This window comes from Mus caroli, chromosome 16 (genome assembly GCF_900094665.2).
Source record: "Mus caroli chromosome 16, CAROLI_EIJ_v1.1, whole genome shotgun sequence".
NCBI classification, from domain to species: domain Eukaryota; kingdom Metazoa; phylum Chordata; class Mammalia; order Rodentia; family Muridae; genus Mus; species Mus caroli.
In genome coordinates this window covers 41,355,742-41,372,199 of record NC_034585.1, presented here as the reverse complement: position 1 = coordinate 41,372,199, position 16,458 = coordinate 41,355,742, and the positions used below count along the sequence as shown (strand labels likewise).

The following is a 16,458-nucleotide window of genomic DNA, read 5'->3' as shown; positions in this document are numbered from 1 at the left end:
ATAGTGGTCCTGCCTCTCCAACCTGGAATTCTGTTTACGAGGGCCTGCTGAAGATGTCTGTTCCCTTCGGAGCTGCCAGACTCCTGTTTCCACCCCTCTCTCTCTCTCTCTCTCTCTCTCTCTCTCTCTCTCTCTCTCTCTCTCTCTCTCTCTCTCTCTCTCTCTCTCTCTCTCGCTGTGCTGGCCACCCGCCCTGTCAAAGACCGTGCTGGGATCCAGCTTTGCCTCCGATGAGTCCAGACCACCAGGATTTACATGAATTTTCCCATTGCTGAGTTTGTATTTATATTTATATTTGGATGATCAGAGAAGTATGTGTGATGTGGGTTGTTGGCAAGTAAATCTTTTTCTCCTCTCTCTTTCTTCAATGTATTTTTTTTCCAAACTCTCATCGGGTCCAAAAGAAACTGCAGCTTTTTGTGTGCCAGCACTACCTCACAGAGGCACTGCAGTCAGGGAAATGAGGACGGCTGCAGACATCTCTCCGTGCATCTGGCTGCCAGACTCGGTGGAGACATGGCTCCATCTTTAACTTGTCTTTGAGGACTAATCGCATTTCATGTTCTCTTATGTCTTTTAAAAATATTTTTTTTAATTGGTTCAAGCCAAAAAAAATTCCTCAAGCCTTAAGCCAGTTTATTGCAAATCATTTAATAACATTGCAAAATAGATTCCTTTTTTCCTTTCCTTCCCCTCACACGCCTGCCTCTTTCTGCCTTCTCTCTTCTCAGCCATAATTCTCTCTCTCTTGTCTTAACTAGGATTTTCCTTTTTCTGCCTTTACTTCCTACCCTCCGGTCTCTTTCCTCTCTCCTCCATGCTTAGCCTTTCCACCTTTCAAATATGGGAAACCACACCTCAGCCGAGGGGGAAAACAACACACAACAAAAGATTTGACAACTACTCTGTTTGGCAGATGCAAAACCCCCACCCCACCCCCCAATAGAAACTGGTTTTTATTTAAATAAAAGACAGCATAGCATGCTTTCATCAGAAAGTGTGTTTGAGAAATTTCATGTCATGTTTCCATGGCTGTCAGGAAAGAGTTTTGTTTGGAGCCAAAATTATTTGTACAATTGGATTGGCAGGGGGAGAAAAAAAATCCCAAAGAGAGCAAACATATTTATCCACTGTCCTGGCCTGCCAAACAAGGCACAAAGCTGGCATCTACAGCTTCCTCCTCAAATTGTATGCAGCTTGGAGCAGCCTGCTTTGGACTGTTGGTGGAGGAGCCGATGACCGTGCTAGGAACACCACTCTGGTGATCTTATGTTGACCTTAACCTATCTTATCGTTAGATCGGAACCCCACCACCACCCCCACCACCCTGGTATTTCAAGGACCGACCTATCTTATTCTCTTTGCATTTTCTGCATACCAAAATGTCTGAGTAAAAGCATCCATGAGGCTTGAAGGGATGGAACTGTGCTAAATGTCCGCCTTAGGAAACACTGGTTTGGGCCAGCCTGGTGAGTTACAGTGCTGTTTGACTTTAGTGGTCTGTGTGCCCTGGCTACCCACTGGCAAGCACTTAGTCATTCCTCAGATGCTCAGCTTCTGAGAGGCCTGCCCAAGCCATAACCCCAGTTACTCTCCAGGTGCCAGGCTCCCTGAGCTCATGAGCACTGTCAGCTGTCGCTTTACTTGGTCCCCTGTCCTTAGCAGGTGGCTTTTGTGGTTTTCCATTTGCAAGGTACTTTTATTCAAGGATAACTCAAGGGTGAAGCTAAGCCATTGGGTGTGTCTTAGACAACCAAAGGATCTGGTGAGGTGTGCAACCCCCCCTGTCCATCGGTAGAACAGTTTAGGGCTCAGGAAAACCCAATACTACCCGAGACCACTTACAGAAGCAATGCCACGGCCCCTCTGCCTTCTTCGGTGTTACACATAAGTCCTTCTATGAAGCTGTGAATCAGGGATTCATCCAGAGAAGGCACTCAGTATCTCTAATTCCTTGTCTAGGGGCCATTCTCCAAAGTGATTGAGGTACAGAAAAAGACCACAGGGTCATTGCGTCACTGAAGAGTGCTGCCAGCAGCACAGGCTCTTCCCAAGCTCTGTAACCTCAGCGTCGTAGACACAACAAGCCGTCACAGGGGCAAGTTGAAGCTCGGAGGCCATGAGAATTGAGGAATAGGATTGACAACAGTAAGCCCAGAAATTTGCCCGTGGCTCTGGAACTGCTCAGCAGCCCCAGTAGCTTTGCCAAGTGAGCCCCATGCAGTGCCCACAATCTGATGGATCCCAGCCAAACCTCAGCAGATAAGTGTAGGCTTGTCCCCCTGATCTCTGAGAACGCAGGGGGAGCACGGGACCAGACTGTGTGTGATGAACGCCTACATGGAAAAGGGATGGCTGGGGACTCCCACAGCATCCAGCAAAGGTGCCATCTTCCCTGCCTGAACAGAAAGAGCTGTCATTGTTTTACCACCTGGGAGAAGGCTGAGGGAAAAACACTTTGACAAGTGGAGGTTTGGGTTATACAAGGAACTTGGAGCTGAGACCCTAGATACTCTGTAACTGGACGTGTTACAGAGTAAGTTTTCGGCAAGAGGTAAGTCTTCAGTTAGGCTTTGACAGTTTGTATTGAGGGTACATAGGCATATTCCTCCAAGTATTATACTTTAATTCATAATTCTAACTTTATTATTGTTGTTGGTGGTGGTTTTGTGAGACAGAGTTTCTCTGTATAGGCCTGGCTGACTGTCCTGGAGTTTGCTCTGTGGACAAGTCTAGATCTTGAACTCACAGAGATCTGCCTGCCTCTGCCTCCTGAGTTCCGGGATTAAAGGCATCTGCTACCACCACTTGGTTTGTTCTATATATTATTACGAGCTTCTTATTAAGGGCAGAATGAAGAGGACTAGAAAGTGGTTGAAAAGTTCAAATGGACTCAAGATCAAATGTGCCCTTATGTGGTTTCACACACTCACCTCACCGGGCAGGAAGTGAGTAAATCTCTCTCATATGTTGTCTGATTTTCCCGTGGCCAAAAGAATTGGGGCCTGACGTTCCCTTTAAGTGGAAAGAGGAAGAATAGAATGCAGCACACAGTGAGCATTTGGAGGAATGTCTATAGACAGTGCATCTAGGCATCTTACAGGACTAACACAGTTGGAATATGCAGCTTCCCTTTGAAATCTGGGCTTTTCAGGAGAAGCGACTAGGCAAGACTCTGTCTAGAGCTCAAAATGTGATGGGCTTTCTCAGAAAGTACTGTGACAGTAAGATGTGTTAGTAACCTCAGATGTGACCTCAAGGACCAGGGCTTTTGACCTAGGGAGACCGGAGAAATGAATAGATCTAATGGGCAATGTAATGAAGTAGCTGGAAGAATGAGCAGAGAGAGAATACAGAAGGAGTAGGCGAGGGAAGGTAAGAGATTAAAGCTGAAAAAATATTCCTGCAACACATTTCTCAAGCACACAGACAACAGGCAAGGACAGGTGTGTGTCCTATCAAGTCATTTCCCATGAAACTTGAGCCACCCTTCCGCCAACAGAGGCCTGCTAACCCCATTTGTAACTGAAGGCCTGCCCCTTATTTCCAGCAAGGCATTGCTGGAAGTCAGGAAACTTCTCTGCAGAACAGGCTACTTGCTCCCCTTCATATGGGGCATGCCTCTGCATCTGCCTGCTGCTAATAGTCTGTTGTGTTATTGATCACGGAGTCTCTTCCATCTCTGGCCTCCGTCCTGGCCAGAAACACAAGGAAGGGGGGTGGGGGTGGGGAGCTGATTTTTACATCATTCATCACTTCATTACTCCACCTTTGATCCCTTAGTGAATTCTTACCGCAGCCACCAAACTGAGAGGGATAGAAATGGCAGCTAAGACCTAAGCTTAGGAGGCACAAGGAGGGGACAGCAGCAAAGACCAAACTGCTGCTTATTTGTTTTGAAGCCAAGAAGCCTTGCCTGCCAGTCAGCCCTTGTGAGGAGTGGGGCACCCAGATGGGGTGTCCAGGGTCCTGCCCACACGGGCTGTTGTGCACATGTTGGCATCAGAACAAAGGGAGAGTTGGGTTGCATGGCTGACCAGTGCCCAGCTTCATGCCTGCCTGAAGGCTCAGCCTTCTGTTTCTGCTCTAGCGGTTGTCAGAGGGTGTATCGAGAGCCAAGAGGGGCGTAAGGAGGACCCAGTGTTCTAGCACTTGGTGGTGAGGTGGGGGGTGCTTGGTGGATGGAGCACATACTTCACATCCGGATGAGCCTTCTGTGTAGTGGAGGCAGAAGCCTGGGGGCATTATGATGGAGTTGGCTTTCTGGTGCCAAGCTCCTTTCGGTTGTTCACATCTTTCTTCAAAATGATCTGCTGGGTTTAAGTATATTGTTGCTTGGGGCAGTTTTCCTTGGAATGATGTAAAGAAAGAAGATGTGGGTGTTGGGGGTGGGCTGGGAGGGGACAGCTCTTGGTGGGGTAGCTTTAGATTTATTAGAGCATGGAGGAAAATGGTTCTCAGTGCCTGAGGAGTTTTCCAGATGCTTCTGAGGTGCATTTGCTCATAGCTCACTTTGTGGGGAGCTTCCTCCCTTGGCAGGTACAAGGCGCCCTACCCTGAAGGGGGATCAGCACCTTTGCATGGTTTCGGTGAAATATTTTTTAAAGGAGTGGCACTTCCTGTGTTCAGCTGGAACATGGGCCCAGGCATTCCCTTTCTTACAGTTCATCTTCTTCCTCTCAGAGTGAAGCTCATTCATGGTCCTAACCTAGAGGCTCGGCCAGATCAGGGCTACATAATTTACAGGCCCCAGCGCAAAATGAAAATGTAGGATCCTTTGTTTACACGTTGCTGAAGATTTAGGATGGCTCAGCAGTTAAGAGTGATGGCTGTTCTTCCAGAGGACCCAGGTTCAATTCCCAGAACCCTCATAACCTGCAAAACAGCGCACAGCTGTCGGTAACTCCAGTTTCAAGGGGATCGAATGCCTCCCAGTCACCAGGCATTCTTTTTCTAAAATAACTGCCCTTGGTCATACTTTAGTTAAATGTTTATGGAACATTTGTGTTAGGGTCCTACACTTGAACTCATGACATGAACCAAACTTTTTGAGAGAATTTGGGTTCATAGGCCATGTAAATGGGCATCCAACTTGTGAAACTTAGTTTCCATGATATTAAGTCATTGAACATCTACTGTCAAGATCCAAGTTAGGCCTAGAGGACACATATAAACAAGTCTTGGCCCTGTCCATAGTAAGTTTAACACTGAAATGAAAGCAACAATGATCTTTTCATAAAAAGCAGTAGGCTTTCTTCTCTACCATGGCCTGACTTACAACTTCTAGAAAGTTCCATTAAGTAGAAAACTTCCTTGACCTTGACTGGTGACTTGATAACCAGGTTCCCCTGTGATGACTCTAGTTTATTTTGGGCAGTTACTTCTCATGTTTTTCGAGAAACCTTATTTTTTCCTGTCCTGCTTACCTTTTCTGAGTGGCGCATGAAAACAACACTGCAGGCAGGTAGAGTCTTGCAGTGAAATTACAGGAAGCCCAAGGCTAAGCAAAGTTTGAAATGGTCTGCGCTTTGAGAGTGGGCTTCCATGGCTTCCTCAGCACCACATTGAAAAGAGTGTCTGGGTAAAATATTTTTGGCCCTTTCTTTGTATTCTATTAGCTTTATTCCTTCTCTTAAAATAGATCCAGCTACAATCCTAAAAACCAAGTTTCCTGTTCAGAATGTGGTTTTGTTGTAGAAATGGCCCAGCTTTTCAACAGCATCAGTGATTTGGCCCATGCAAAGAGATTTGTTTTTAGATACATGGATTGTTTAGGAAACATCCTGCCCCTGCTCCAGATGGGCCTTCATCCTCTCTCCTTTTACACTAGTTGTCCCACAAAGCTGACACAGAAGAAATAGCCGCAGGATGCCAAAGGATGCTGAAGCCTGAGTCTGGATCCTCAGCTCCTCTCAGATTCCACAGTGGGGTACCAGCTGGGGTATCCTCAGAGATCCCTTGTCATCTAGGAGAAGAATCATTAGGGTATCCACATGCCAAGGGCAAGCTTCAGCTTAGAGAGGGGTTCTGAGAGAAGGGGTGTTTGAGAGTGGCAAAACGCATGAGTGGAAGTCAAGTTATCGTCCAAGCTGACAGCCCATATTCTGCTTTAGACAGCTTTCAGATTGCCCTCTGCTCTGTTTTCTCTGGAGATCTCCAGAGAGCTCTCTGCTCAAGATGGCTTTCTCTTAGTACTCTAAAACCTCCCTGCATAGCTCATCTCTTGTAGACCAAAAGCCCAGTCTTTTATTTTACATGTCAATGCAGTCTTTACCCTAGGTTCCATTTTGATTATTCCATGCATCATCATCCCATGACCCCAGCCCCTTGATGCTTAGGAAAAGACAGCAAACATAAGCACAGACAATAAGATAACTGGCAGGACCCTGCCCTGAAATTACCACTCTGACCACTCCTGAACCTAAATTAGCTCTGTCCCAGGCTGACCTTGAACTCAGGAATCTACCAGCCTTTGTAAGCACAAACAATAAACTTAGCTGGGTGGGATCTTGCTCTGCAATCACCACCCCCCTAAATCGCTTTATCTCCTTCTTTAGCATCTTTCTGACAAGCTGGATCATAGCACAGCTGCCTCTGTTCCCTGAAATCTGTGAAGCTCCTTATACAACTCATATTGCATCCTTATATTTTGCATAGTTGGGAAATTATATATTTTTGAACTCACATTTTCAGCATTCTTTCCCACAGTCTTAAGAGCTGTCCCGATGGTCACAGCATTCTACCATTTTGTGGAGACATGGACTGGCCTTCACCTCCCACATTCATGCTGTCTTTGAATGTCATGGAGGCATTAACCTTGGCAGAAGGGAGCATTCCTCAGAGGAGGAACTTGAAAATATGTAGACTGTTATATAAACAAGCCTTAACAACAACCGTCAACACTCATGGAGGCTCATCCCTTGCTGACTCTGTTTCGGGGGCAGGAAACCATGTCATACTGTCTCTTACCTGAACATGCCAGACTTGACATCCACAGAGTCCCACCTATCATCCCCAAGAGAGGAGACGGTAGATTCTGGGTAGTGGCATCTTGGCTATGATCAAGGTTGGAAACTGAGTCACTTTTCTCCTTCTTCGAATGTATGAGAAGAACCTAGGAGGCTCTTCTTGATGGAACTGGATGAAAACATGAGCGTTTCTTTTCGTCTTTCTCTTTACTCCCCATTTATAGAACCTTCTGATGGTTGTGCCTGGACCTTTGTGCCCTGACTATGACACATATCTAGGACAGCTGTGTAGGACCAGCTCACTGTTAGGGCTCAGTGTCACAGAAGAAACTGTCCTGGCCACCTTCTCTGTGTCTCCCCAAACTTACATTTCTATACACCTCAAGATGAACTACATCCGGTGATGAGGGCTGTGCAGCAGACAATCCTTATAAACTTGTACAAACCTCCAGAGTCTGAGAATTTTCTCAGCATTCTCTTAGGGCCTGGAGTGAATGCTGAATTCATTTATTGTGACTCCCAACCGGAACCCACCTGGGATAGCACACTGACACTCTCCATCCAGGTCTAATAAGAACATTCCTTTCTCTTCACAGATCTCCAGGACTTCAAATTAGATGTGCAGCATGTGATCGAAGTAGACGAGGGGAACACAGCCGTCATTGCCTGCCACCTGCCTGAGAGCCACCCAAAAGCCCAGGTCCGGTACAGTGTCAAACAGGAGTGGCTGGAGGCCTCTAGAGGTAAGGAATGGGCAGGAAGCCCAGGAGATCTGGCTTCTGACTGCTTTCATTTGTGTCAGCTGTTGCTACCTCCCTGAGTCCCCATGATAATGTTGACAGCCCCAACCTCAGGCTAGCCAGCTGTCCTGTACTCTGACATTTGGCTCTCAAAGATCTTAAGAGGGCAGTTTCCATGATGGAGTTCCTCCGTGCTGTCACGGAGACTTAACTCATCTTGTGGGGCCCTGGAGGGTGTTGCCAAATGCTCAGCACATGACTGGTTCCTGATGCTCCGTGTTCAAGCCTTTGTCACAAGGCATGTAGAGAAAGACTGCCTGACAAGCCCAGAGTCCCCAGAACTTCAGTGTTTCCTGGTGGGAAAGGATCCTCCTGTACACGGCAAAGCAGTCTTTTGGTGGGACTGTACAGCTCCCCCATTCCCTGGGCACTGTGGTAATCTCAGTTCTCCCAGCTTCCTGCTCAGACCACAGTGGACATGATGGCTGGCCTAGGAGAGGCCACAGTGGTTCACCGTGCCAACAAGGAAGTGTATGTCCATTACAACGAAGTCAGCTCACCTCACAACAAACTTACACATAAGGCCAAGTTAATTTAACTTGCCCTGGCCTTGTAACTCAAAATGTATACTTTCCATAGTGTAGACTTTTTTTTTCCGGTTATGAAAAGAATATATTTTGTGATTGAAATCTTAGGGAAGGAGGAAGAGACTCAGAAAAGACAGAAAGCTGCTCTTGAAATGTAAGCACCCTGGTTCAATCACTCAGAAATAGCGGAGAACAGATAAGAGAGAACAGGAACTCTAAGCCTTGGCCAGCGGAGGCTTGGCAGCAGCCTGGGACAAGATTCACTCCATCTGGCAGTTGTCTAAGCAGCTCACACCTGGGTGGCCCAGCAGCAGGCAGGCACCAAGCTTGGTGACACCCTGAGTCCCAGGAGGGGCCACCAGGACAGAGCTCAGAGCTGACTGGAGGCCAGTGCCTTGCCTGCCAGGAAACTGAGGGCCACCCCTGTTGCTGGGCTGTCCAGAAGTTGCAAGTCTGCCTCCTGCCAAGCAAACCTGAACACAAGCTTCAGCCCCACCCACCAATAACCCTCTTGGACTAGGAGTGGAGAAAACCTGCCAGGCCAGCGAGGAACAATATGGTGTCTCAGTGGCTGTCACAGACAGGACAATGGTTAGGGGTTAGAATAGTCCTCTTCAGTAGAAAGATTTCACAAGGAAGGTGTCTTAGAGTGAGGACTGTTACACAGATGGGTAGGAAATGCTAAAGTCATTGAGATAACGTACCTCTTCCCCACTGGTATGGCTCGAGGCTCAATCTTAATAGTGTTTTAGCAACAGATATTCTGCCGTTTTATAAATGGATCTAAGAGGCTGATTGATGTCTCCAGACCACGCCTTATCCTGTAGACCTAGAGCTCAGGCCCAGGTTAACCTTAAGCCCTGCATCTTCTCTACCTTCCCCTAGCTCCCCTGCGAGTGTAAGATGAACCTCAGACAAGCACTAACTCAGAAGCAGGCAGCCAAGCAGCCAGGAGCCTGTAGTTAGTCACTTCCGTACTCTGGCGCTCTGCGCACACGGTACTAAGTTTTCTGTGGAGAACAGCATTTCAGGTTTTCTCTGATTCTCTCTTGGACCCCTTATGTCTAGGGGAGTTCCAGACTGTAAGATTCTGGGACCCAACGCACTTCATCTTGCTTCTTCCCTACCGTCTCCACAGACAACTACCTGATCATGCCATCCGGGAATCTCCAAATTGTCAATGCCAGCCAGGAGGACGAAGGCATGTACAAGTGTGCCGCCTACAACCCGGTGACCCAGGAAGTGAAAACCTCCGGCTCCGGAGACAGGCTGCGCGTGCGCCGTAAGGACCAGGCTCACTTGTCATTTATGGGGTGGTGTGAATAAGGCCCAGCAAAGCTGGAAAGCAAGAGGAATATCTGGGGACACGGCGGACCAAGTTTGGGGTCCGTGAGCCTACAGGTAGAGCGGGGATAGCATTCCAGCCTTGCTTGCCACCACAGCTCATCACTGTGGAGGGCGACTCCCTTTGCCTGTTGCTCCGCGTAACTCTGCAAGAGGGATGAGTTTGCTGGACACCCTTGTGGGTGGCCTCTGGGCCTACCCTCTGCTCCTTAGTCCTAAATTGTACCCAATGTCTCCTCTGCTGAAAAATCTACACAGGCCCACAGGCTCCCCCATTCATGTAAGAACACACTCACCTCCTGAGCGCCTCGCAAGGTTCCCCAAGTACTCAGTGAGCTGCTACCGAGCACCCGAGGTAGATATTCTCCCAAAGCTAATGGAGCAAAACGTTTTTTACTCTTCTTCCTGAGCAGGAATAGAGTCTCCAAAATTTTATGGGCCACTGGCTGGCTCTGTGAGGACCCTGAGATAGCAGCACACTGGAGAGTCATTGCCTTTCAGCCGTTTGTTGGCTGCTTTCTATATTGAGCACCAGAAAGAAGCACTGACTTGTGTTTGGGGACTTTGTAAGAAATGTCTAACTTTCAACGGTGGCTCCTGCTCAGCTTAGAGGGTTCCTCACCCTGTAAGGAACACACTCCCTTGGATGTTTAGGTCAAGTAGGGGCCTAGCAGATCCTGGTACCTCACTTTGTCCTCAGGCTCAGGGGGAACTGCCTGAAGTCAAGCAGGAAATGCTTTCTCTCTTGGCACCCTCATTTTTCTGTAAGCACTTGTAGCTTACAAAAAAAGACTTAAGTTATGTTCTGGGCAGGAGGAAGACCTTGCCCCTGTCAAGCGGCGTTGTGTTGGCTATGCTGTGAGCTCAAAGGGGTTGCATGTTCTTTGGAGCCCTTCTGGAGCTGGGCCATCAGAGACAGGCTGGAGAAAATCCAAATCTTACTCTGTTTGTCCTCCTTCCCCACTCCAGGGTCCACCGCTGAGGCTGCCCGCATCATCTACCCACTGGAAGCCCAGACCGTCATTGTCACCAAAGGCCAGAGTCTCATACTGGAGTGTGTGGCCAGTGGAATCCCACCACCTCGAGTCACATGGGCCAAGGATGGGTCCAGCATTGCTGCCTATAACAAGACTCGCTTCCTGCTGAGTAACTTGCTTATTGACACCACCAGCGAGGAGGACTCAGGCACCTACCGATGTATGGCCAGCAATGGGGTTGGGGATCCTGGGGCAGCAGTCATTCTCTACAATGTCCAGGTGTTCGGTGAGCTTCCATGGTCTTCCTCTTCCTTAATCTTCCCACTCATCTTCCCACTCTTCTAGAAGCATTGTCTTAGATAGGATTGTACTGCTGTGAACAGACTCCATGGCCAAGGCAACTCTTATAAGGACAACATTGAACTGGGTCTGGCTTACAGGTTCAGAGGTTCAGTCCAGTATCATCAAGGCAGGAACATGGCAGCATCCAGACAAACATGGTAGAGCTGAGAGTTCTACATCTTCATATGAAGTCTGCTAGCAGAATACTGGCTTCCAAGCAGCTAGGATGAGGGCCTTAAAAGCCCACACCCACAGTGACATACCTACTACAATAAGGCTACACCGACTCCCACATGACCACACCTTCTAATAATGCTACTCTTAGGCCCAACATATACAAACCATCCCAAGCAGATAACCTAACTCAGAAAGGTTTCTACTGTGAAAGGCCATGGAGCTGATAAATAACGAAGTACTCTGGGAAGACAGAGCTTCTTAGATCTCAGAACTTAGGCCCTGGGTATTGGTGTAGTCTTTGTCACCTAGACATCTCACCCCACCCCACTTCTCCCATAGGACAAACCCAACAGCCAGTGAGGAGGAAGCCAGTCCTGAGGCAGTGTGCTTGTGTCTCATCTTGCTTGTGTGGTCCTAGAGATGGGAAAATACAGCCTTCCTCATTCTGATCGGTTTTTCTCCACAGAACCCCCTGAGGTCACGGTGGAGCTGTCCCAGCTGGTCATCCCATGGGGCCAGAGTGCAAAGCTCATCTGTGAGGTTCGAGGAAACCCCCCACCCTCTGTACTATGGCTGAGGAATGCGGTGCCCCTCACCTCCAGCCAGCGCCTCCGGCTGTCACGTAGAGCCCTGCGGGTGGTCAGTGTTGGGCCGGAGGACGAAGGCGTGTACCAGTGCATGGCTGAGAATGCGGTTGGCAGTGCCCACGCTGTGGTCCAACTGAGGACCGCCCGGCCAGGTGAGTGCAAGTGGGTCAGAAATTCCGGCTGAGCAGGTATACAGCCCTTTTCTCAAATAAAGCCAAATGTAGTCACTTTTAGTTGTAAGTTCAAAATTACATTGACTTATTAATAATTCAACTGTGCAAATTTTTGTTAATGAATGTGACCTTAAGTCTGTGGGCTTCCATGGTTATGAAGCATCATACTTTACAATGGGGGCTTTGACATAAGGATGAGTAAGACCTTTAGCTTGATCCATTTCAATTGACACTTGCACTGACTAGGACCTACTGTGTGCTCAGCATGCACCAGGTGAGGTAGAGACTGCAAAGCATGAGAAAGACCCTCTCTACTGAGAAAGCTTCCTATAAAGGAGATGAAACCATGGAAGGAATTTGAGAGAAAAGCTACGATGGACGATACAGTTTAGTGCCATCATTATCAGATGCCAATGTCCTGTGGTGAGGGGGGGTCAGATAGGGCTAGGACTGAGGCTGGAAAAGTCTGTGAGTGGAATGTTGTCATGCTGCCCTGGGTTTCTAGATTCTCAGAGAGCAGTCCCAGTTGAATTCATGTCTCTAGTCACCTCAGTGGAGAAGGGAAAGACCTACTGTGTGTCAGTGTTAAAGTTTCAAGGTGAAACGGCATGTCGGCATGTCCCCGTCACAAGTCCACCCTTTGTTAACTGGAGGACCCGAGTTCAGTTACCAGAACCAACGTTAGGTGGCTCACAACTGTCAGTGACTCTACTTTAAGGTCTCTGGCTCCCTCTTCAGGCCTGCAAGGGTATTGTACTCACAAAGTGCACATAAATCCATGCATATACATGCATGCAGATTAAAAAAAAATCTTAAGGAACTTAAAGAAGTCCAAGTTCAAAGTCTCCTCTATGACTCTAGTCAAACTCTTTGCTGTGAGTCACTACAAAATAAAAGATCAGTTATTATATGTTTTCAGCGTACAATAGCACAGAATAAGCACACTCATTCTAACAAGATAGAATGTCATAGATGTGAGAGACAAGAAGAGGGCAAAAGCAAAACAAGCAGGGCAAGCCTTAAGCCATGTAGCTTCATATCTAGTATCTAGGGCAACGTGGATGTGGGCCTCAGCAGTCATGGGCAGCCTGACCATGCAGTCTTGCTGTTTGCAGCCCACATGGCTTCTCCCTTGGGTAAGCTCCAACCATTGCCTGTTGCTTTGTTTTGCATGCAGTCTGTGTTTGATGGTATCTCTAAACATCTTGGGACTCCGTTGCACCTCATGGCTGGATGCTTGGCTCTCTTAAGGGCTCTTCGTAGGGATTGTGAGCCTCCTAGGCATTACCTGGCCTCTCGGGCTTTCCTTCTCAAAGCTCTTGCATTCTGCATGGCTTCAGAACTGGCACCTTGTGGGTGGCACTGAAGTCCTTTCTTTGCCCGAGCCTATCCCAGGCCGATCACACCTACAACCCTATAACCCACGAAAGCCCAGATGCCTGTGTGAAGGGGAAACACTTCCCTAAGTGATCTTTTGCAAACAGGTTGTTACAGGTTGTTCCAGAGTTCTCGTCTCAAATCAACATCTTCCAAATGATTTAAAACCTTTACACCCTTAAGACTGCCAAGAGTGAGGTCCAACCATTTCCTGACATGTCCTCAAGACATATTTCTTGCCATTTAGGTGCAAAGTCTGTGGCTTCCTATTAATGGCTCTGATGACCTTAATGACTCTAAGGAGGTTTCCTTGGCCCAATGTGTATTTTTAAAATTGTCTTCATACTCCTCCTTGTTCCTAATTCTCTCTACAGGCCTTGTAAAATCAGCTGGCATTAAGTCATGCAGTGGCCTAGATGCTCAAATACCTTGAGATTTCCTCTAGTTAGTCTGACACTTTCAAACATGGCTTTCCACAGTCTTTGTCCCAGGGGCACTTGTGTAGCTTCTAGTCCAATTCTAGCAGAGTTCCTGTTCTCCTGTAATTCCCAAGTACAGCCTCACTGCCGTCCCCATCAGCATCCTGCTCTTCTGAGCTCACGCAAACCCCATCACGTTCTGCTGACAGAACTCTATGCAGCTCCCTTAGCATTCAAATACATTCTAAACCGCCCCCATAAATCAACCCCGAAGGCAGCAGAACCCGCACGGCAGCGTCCGTCACACTTTCCTGGTGCCAGTTTTCTGGGTTCGTCACTTTTTCCAGCACAAACAAAAAATAACTTCAAAGGAGAAAACAGCTTGAAGGGAAGGAATCTTCCTTGGTTCATGAATTTAGAGGTTTCAGGGCAGAGCCATAGCTCTACTGAGTCAGAGCCCTTCGTGAGGCAGAACTTCATGGCGGTTTCTGTGATGGAAACTATAGGGCGGAGGGGGGGGGGAGGGGACCGAGGGAAAGAATAACCTTAAAAAATATGCCTCTGGGGCCTACTTCCTCCAAAATCGCACTAGCAGCTGGGGACCAACCAGGGGACAATGCCTAAAGGGGACTGTTGGTCCCCTCATTAGTGCCATCACATTAGTGCCAGTGAGATGCTTCAATAGGTAAAAGTGCTTCCCGCTAAGCCTGAAGACCCAAATTCAAGCTCCAGGACCCACATTCACAGCGTGTGTGTGTGTGTGTGTGTGTGTGTGTGTGTGTGTGTGTGTGTGTGTGTGTGTGCGTGCGCGTGCGCGCACGCGCACGCGCGTGAGCGAGCGAGCGTTTAAATAAATATAAACCTCAGCATCGCGGAAAGACCTCGTTTTCCTTCTGGCAGGATAAGGGCACCAGCCTTCTCTTCTGCAGAGCCTGGCTGTGTGTCACAGATTGGGCTCATCGTGATTTCAGGTCTTCTCTGTTTTTATTCTGTTTTCTCCCTGGCAGGTGATCAGGGCCACTAACACCTTCCCCCCTCCCCTTCTCTTTCCTGCTTGGTCCTCAGACACAACCCTGAGACCCGGGAGGGATACCAAGCCGATTGCTGCCACACCCCCCATGCCACCCTCCAGACCCAGCAGACCTGACCAGATGCTTCGGGAACAACCGGGGCTTGTTAAGCCCCCAACATCGGTACAGCCTACTTCCCTGAAGTGCCCGGGAGAAGAGCAGGTAGCCCCTGCAGAGGCACCTGTCATCCTCAGCTCACCCCGGACCTCCAAGACGGACTCCTATGAGCTGGTGTGGCGGCCCCGCCATGAGGGGAGCAGCCGGACACCCATCCTGTACTACGTAGTGAAGCATCGTAAGGTACAACCCTGGCATTGTACCTCTCCCTTCCTGCAAGCTTCTTGGTGAAGCTGAATCAAGTCGCTCTGTCTCCTGGCCTGAAGCCAGGACCCAGCATGCACCACAGACATGTCCTTCCTTTCTGTCTCCTCAAATGCCCATCCCTACCACACACACACCCCTGGAAAGCTAGCGGGAATACAGACATGGGGTGATCTCTTACAGGCCCAGACACGGGCTCTGCGTGGGCCCTCAGGTGTGACATTTGTGTACTCCTACCTGGAAGTTTGTGCCAACACTAGTCCAGAGATAACTCACCCCCCCCCTCCATTACTATGGCCACCCTCCTCACTCCTCCCCCCCCCCCCCCGCCCCCGCCATCCCCACCACATTTGTTTTCCAACCAAAACAAGCTTTTTCTTAAGCATACCTGCAAGAACTTTAGCAGGGCAAACAGGTCTCTCCAGCCAGGAAAACAGTTATTTAGGGAACAAGTGTTCTCCCCGCGGACTGTAAAATGCCCTCCGACTCTCAGATGTTGTGGTAGCTCCTGTTTAACCAGGCGTTAGAGCCTCTGGCACATCACATTGTTGAGACCTTAGCTATTTTTCCCTCAACAGAGGGAACCTGTCCAGGGGTTGGAGGAGCTCTCAGGGAGAGCCTTTTAGACTGTGACAGGATACAGAGACAGAACTGTGCCTGTCCCATGGTCCTGACCACTGTTTGGTGAGGTGAACCAGGGCCTTCCATCTGCCACTCTTCTCAAAGCTGCATAAGGAATGTGAGATGAGACTCCTCATAAAACATTTCTGCTCACCAGAGGTTTGTGCTGTTTCTTTCCAATATCACCAGAAAGTAGAAAAGTTCTAGTCTTAAGTGGATTTAAAAAAAATTTAATACCAGCAACCTATTTATTATAAATATGGGCGCTTGTGTGCGTTTGGATTATTTTTTGCTTACAAAAATGCTTTGTGCACTTGGTAGAAAATATGGAAATGTGAAATGGAACGAAAAATACTTACCCACCTTTTCCTACTCCAAAAGCAAACAAGAAAACAAGCCTCCCCTCACACGGTGGAATGTTCGGAATGCTCTCACTCTGTACAAGCCAGGTCCCTGCTGCAAACACCTCTGGCCTCGCATAGTCTGGCCTTCTCTGTGTCTTCCCCTTCCAGAAGACCTGGGTACCTAAGAAGTTCCCAGAGACCTCAGGTGGTCAGAAAAGTACCGGAGGCAGAGCAACACCCTGAGCCCTCATGTAGTTTCCCATGTAGGCACAGGAGAGACCACAGTTCCCTCCCCCACACCACCTCCAGGACCAGCTAAAGGTGTAAATGGCTTTCTGAAAAGTAACAGCCTTGTTTAGCCTGTGTTCCAGGGCAGGGCTGGTCCCAATCTTTATTTTCCTGTGTAACTAG

General features: G+C 48.4%; 1 protein-coding gene across 5 annotated transcripts in view; it reads left to right on the top strand.

Annotated features, from left to right (window-relative positions):
- The window catches only part of Boc (BOC cell adhesion associated, oncogene regulated), a 75,618-nt gene that overhangs the window by 48,618 nt on the left and 10,542 nt on the right, over positions 1-16,458 (top strand). For all 5 annotated transcript variants that reach the window (XM_029470643.1, XM_021184696.2, XM_029470644.1 and 2 more), the window contains 5 exons: positions 7,565-7,711; positions 9,434-9,577; positions 10,609-10,902; positions 11,602-11,874; positions 14,757-15,061. In XM_029470643.1, coding sequence (XP_029326503.1) covers positions 7,565-7,711; positions 9,434-9,577; positions 10,609-10,902; positions 11,602-11,874; positions 14,757-15,061 — 1,163 coding nt within the window. The remainder of the gene's footprint in view (positions 1-7,564; positions 7,712-9,433; positions 9,578-10,608; positions 10,903-11,601; positions 11,875-14,756; positions 15,062-16,458) is intronic.